The sequence below is a fragment of the Elephantulus edwardii genome, unplaced genomic scaffold (genome assembly GCF_000299155.1).
Source record: "Elephantulus edwardii isolate Elephantulus edwardi_28Jun2011 unplaced genomic scaffold, EleEdw1.0 scaffold00029, whole genome shotgun sequence".
Lineage (NCBI taxonomy): Eukaryota > Metazoa > Chordata > Mammalia > Macroscelidea > Macroscelididae > Elephantulus > Elephantulus edwardii.
In genome coordinates, this window is record NW_006399779.1 from 15,779,541 (window position 1) to 15,783,490 (window position 3,950).

The following is a 3,950-nucleotide window of genomic DNA, read 5'->3' on the forward strand; positions in this document are numbered from 1 at the left end:
ATGACATTAGTCCTATGATTTAAGAAGATGGCAATGAGAAAAGTGAAAAATAATATAGTGATAGTTAACAATTCATCAGAGATGAGTGACACTCTGGTTCCTTAGACAAGTATTCATCGTTCTGCCAACTCTGTCCTGCTCTGTCTTTTGGGGGCATTGGAATTCGTCACTTGCCCATCCAGAGTATTTTCACAGGGATTGTGTGACTCAGCCAATGTTTTTCTTTGTCTCATAGATAAAGTCTCTTGAGAGAAATGCCAGCCCAAATGCAGGAATTGGAAACTATGGATGAAGATCGGTTAACTTTAGACGTCTTGGATAAGTTTATTAATTGCCATGAGCAAACATATGAAGAATTTCTGAACACTTTTACTCATCTTTCAAAAGGTAAAATGGAAGCATACATTTTCTCTAGAATAGAGATAAGATTATGTATCACTATCTTTTAAGAGTTTTTAATGAATACCTGTTCTTTTCTCTTTGAGCAGGCAGTTCTTAGTAGGGGATACATGTATTAGTATTTTTATATAAACAAAAATTGCATTATGGAGCTTGGGACTAGAAAGAACTTGAAAAATTATTTTGATGAACTTTTTTCATTTTGTTTTTAGAGAGACCCAACTACAAAAGCCAACTCTCAAAACTCAAACTTAACTGCTGTCGAGTCAGTACTAATAGCCGACTCCAGCAGGTTTACAGAGGCAGTAAATCACGCAGGAGGAGATTGCACATCTTTCTCTCTCAGAGCCTGAATTTTCGTTTGGTGGAAGTGAAATAACTGGTGGGTTCGAGCCTCCTGCCTGTGCGTTGGTAGCACAATTCCTTACCTAGTAGGGTGGCACAAGTGCCTCATGCTGAAAGCACGGTTAGAGCCTTTCAGATAAATGTGATTCGGGCTGAGGAGTTGTGCTGCACATCCTTGGATCCTGGCCTTGCCATTGCCTGGCTGTGTGACCTCAGGGAGGTTGTCTGACCTCTTTGTGTCACTGAGCAAAGAGGTAGATCATAATTATTGTTATGTTGTTAGGGGCCATCAGGTTGATTCTGACTCATAGACAGTAGATCCAAACCTTGCCCAGCCCTGCGCCATCTTCACAGGCTTCATGGTGCGTCAAACCCCTCATTGAAATCACTGGGCTGGTCCATCTCACTGATGGAGGGGCTTCCTCTCTTTTGCTGACTCTGTTTTCCAAGTATGATGTCCTTTTCCAGTGACTAGCCCCACCTGATAACGTGCAAAATATGTGAGACAGTCTCATCATCCTTGCCTCCGAGGAACCAAGCAAACTAAAGCTGTGCAATCTCAATCTCTTCATCATTAGTCATGATGCTGCCAGTCGGCCCAGTGGTGAGAATCTTTGTCTTCTTGATATTGAGCCTCAATCCATATTGAATGCTGCAGTCCTTGACATTTTGCAGCAGATGCTTCAGGTCCTGCCCAGTTTCAGCAAGCAGGGTTGTGTCATCTGCACAATACGGATTGTTGATGAGTCTGCCTCCAATCCTGATGCCACTTTTCTCCTCATTGAGTCCAGCCTCTCGGATAATCTGTGCTGTATATAGATTGAAAGAATGCATCCTGGGCATACACCTTTCCTGATTTTGAACAATGCAGTGTTTCCTTGCTCTCTTCTGACAACTGCTTCCTGGTCCAAGTATAGGGTTTGCATAAGCACAATCAATTGCTCTGGGATTCTCATTCTATCAGTCCTCAATTATCAATGATAATTAAGAAAATTAATGTAAATTTAGCATAGTGACTAACATATAATAAAAGCTTAATGCACATTAAGTATTACCATTGTTATTTTTTATTATATGCTGTACTTTCTCTAGGAGAAAAGTAACCTTTTGGCCAGAAGTGATGATTTGGTCTAAAAGTCAAATCTATATGTAAATATCATTATGATTTTTATGACTCACATAGTGTTGTTACTTAATTGAGACAACATTGAAAAGTTGTAAAACTTTACATAAATATCTTGATTTTTGCTGTCTGTTGATTAAATCAGAAAATCTGTAACCTAAGGTCAGAGTGTCCTTATTTCAGTAGAGTTCAGAGCCATTGTTCCACTCTCTACATTCCCATCATGACTTTGCTAGTTTGCCCCAGTCTCTGGCCTCCATATAATTCAAGAATATGTGTAGACCCCGTCTTCTTATGTTGTGGCTTTTGTTTGGGGTGCGATCTTTGTTCTCTGTTCTGTCCCAGAATTACCATTTAGCTTGTTTTCCATCTTAGTTATTGAGCCTCATTTATGAGACCATTGCTTCCCCGCTAGCTTCCCACCAGATCTCCTGGAATGCTTTTGGAACATAAGCCTTTTGATACCTGAGTCCACCTTACACATTGGACTCAAGTTTTGTAATCACGGTATTGTAAATAGCTTTTCTCTGGTGATGAGAAGAGGGTGTTTCATTATAACCAGGTCATGACATTCTTAAGAAACTTGACTGTGATTTTTAAGTCATGATTTATTTTTCCTAAACAAAAGAGAAAGAAAAAAGGTACTTATTACAAAGAAAAGGAAAAGTTATGATAAACTGTTTTATCTGAATTATAGTGGAAATATCATAAAGGCCTGTGATTTTGTTTATACTTAAACAAACATTGTTTTTGTTGTGTATCATCCAGTAAGAATAGACCCAGAGCTGATGCTCCAGGAGTTTTTCAGAGGCAGTTTCTAGGAGACTGGCTTTCCTTCTCCCACATAGTAGCTGGTGGATTAGAATTGAGAGGCTTTGGGACTGCAGTGCAGCTTCTAGGCCACCACTTGTGTACCGTTGAGTCTGAAATGACCCATAGTTAATGCTCCAGTAGGTTTTCAGAGGCAGTTTAATCTGATGGGAGGAGATTACCCATTTTTCTCCCTTGCAGCACTGGTGGATTTGAACCGCATGTCTTCGAGACTGGAGCACAGCTACTTACCTCTAGGCCACCTGAGTTCCCTAGGTTACCACTAGGCTCTTAAAAGTGCATGGAAGTTCTAAGGAGGTTACAGCGTACTTGCTTTTGAGGATAAAGCTCTCCTCTTTTTTAAGATTCTTGTATTATCCTTATTTTTGATAATACAGTGACTATGCGAAGAAACAGCTGTTGCAGATGTGATGACTTCATTTTTGAGGGCAAATTTAGCCTTAAATGGAGCTGAAAGAAATGATTACACAAGTCACATAAACTGCATCTCCAAACACAGTAGTTCTGTTTTATTTTTCCCTTCAAAATATCCCTAGGCACCAGTTCACATTATAAACTAATGACCTAAAAAAAAATCCCTCTTAACACAAAAAGAATTGTGAGTACAAAAATATATTTTCAATCAGTAAGAGTCTTTTTTTTTTTAAATCCCCTGAAACATTTAAATACCTTCTGAAAAACCAAACAGGGCCTTGGGGTCCATCTGTGTTGAGGGATAGCCAGCAGAATTAATCAAAGTGGGTGCAGTTAATTCCCTTTGAGAAAGACATGAAAACTCTTTCTTCAAAGTCCCCTTTCCTCCTCCTGGCCCTTCATTGGTCCCAGTCTGTTTGGTTGCTTTGTAGTGCACTCTTTTTTCTGTTAACATGGTTATCACCAGGCATACTTTTGTATGTTTTTGTTGGTAAGCTTAGTTTCTAAGTCCATTACTGCATTCAATGGTTGGTCTGTTTATTTTTTATACTAGTTATAAGGCAGAATGCTCATGGGATTCACTTTCTTTACAAGAGTATTAAAAGAGTCAGTAATCCCATTAAAAATATTCCTTTGGAAAAATGAAAACGCTAGCCTTGTTGAGAGGAATTCACATTACTGCTTCTGTCTCTTGAAGCACAGCTGGAAACTGTTAATATTATGGTGTAATTTTCACTAAATGAATTATACCAGAGGAATGTCTATCTGTGCTTCATTGACTATGCAAAGGCATTTGACTGTGTAGATCATAACAAACTGTGGCTGACTCTGAGAAGAA

The 3,950-nt window shown here is 39.0% G+C and overlaps 1 protein-coding gene across 1 annotated transcript in view; it reads left to right on the top strand.

The window, feature by feature from the left end:
- Window positions 1-254: 254 nt before the first annotated feature.
- Window positions 255-3,950, top strand: part of LOC102848618 (chromosome unknown open reading frame, human C11orf74) — an 80,906-nt gene continuing 77,210 nt past the window's right edge. Inside the window, exon 1 of the mRNA XM_006883791.1 lies at window positions 255-387. Within this exon, the coding sequence (XP_006883853.1) occupies window positions 255-387 (133 nt within the window). The remainder of the gene's footprint in view (window positions 388-3,950) is intronic.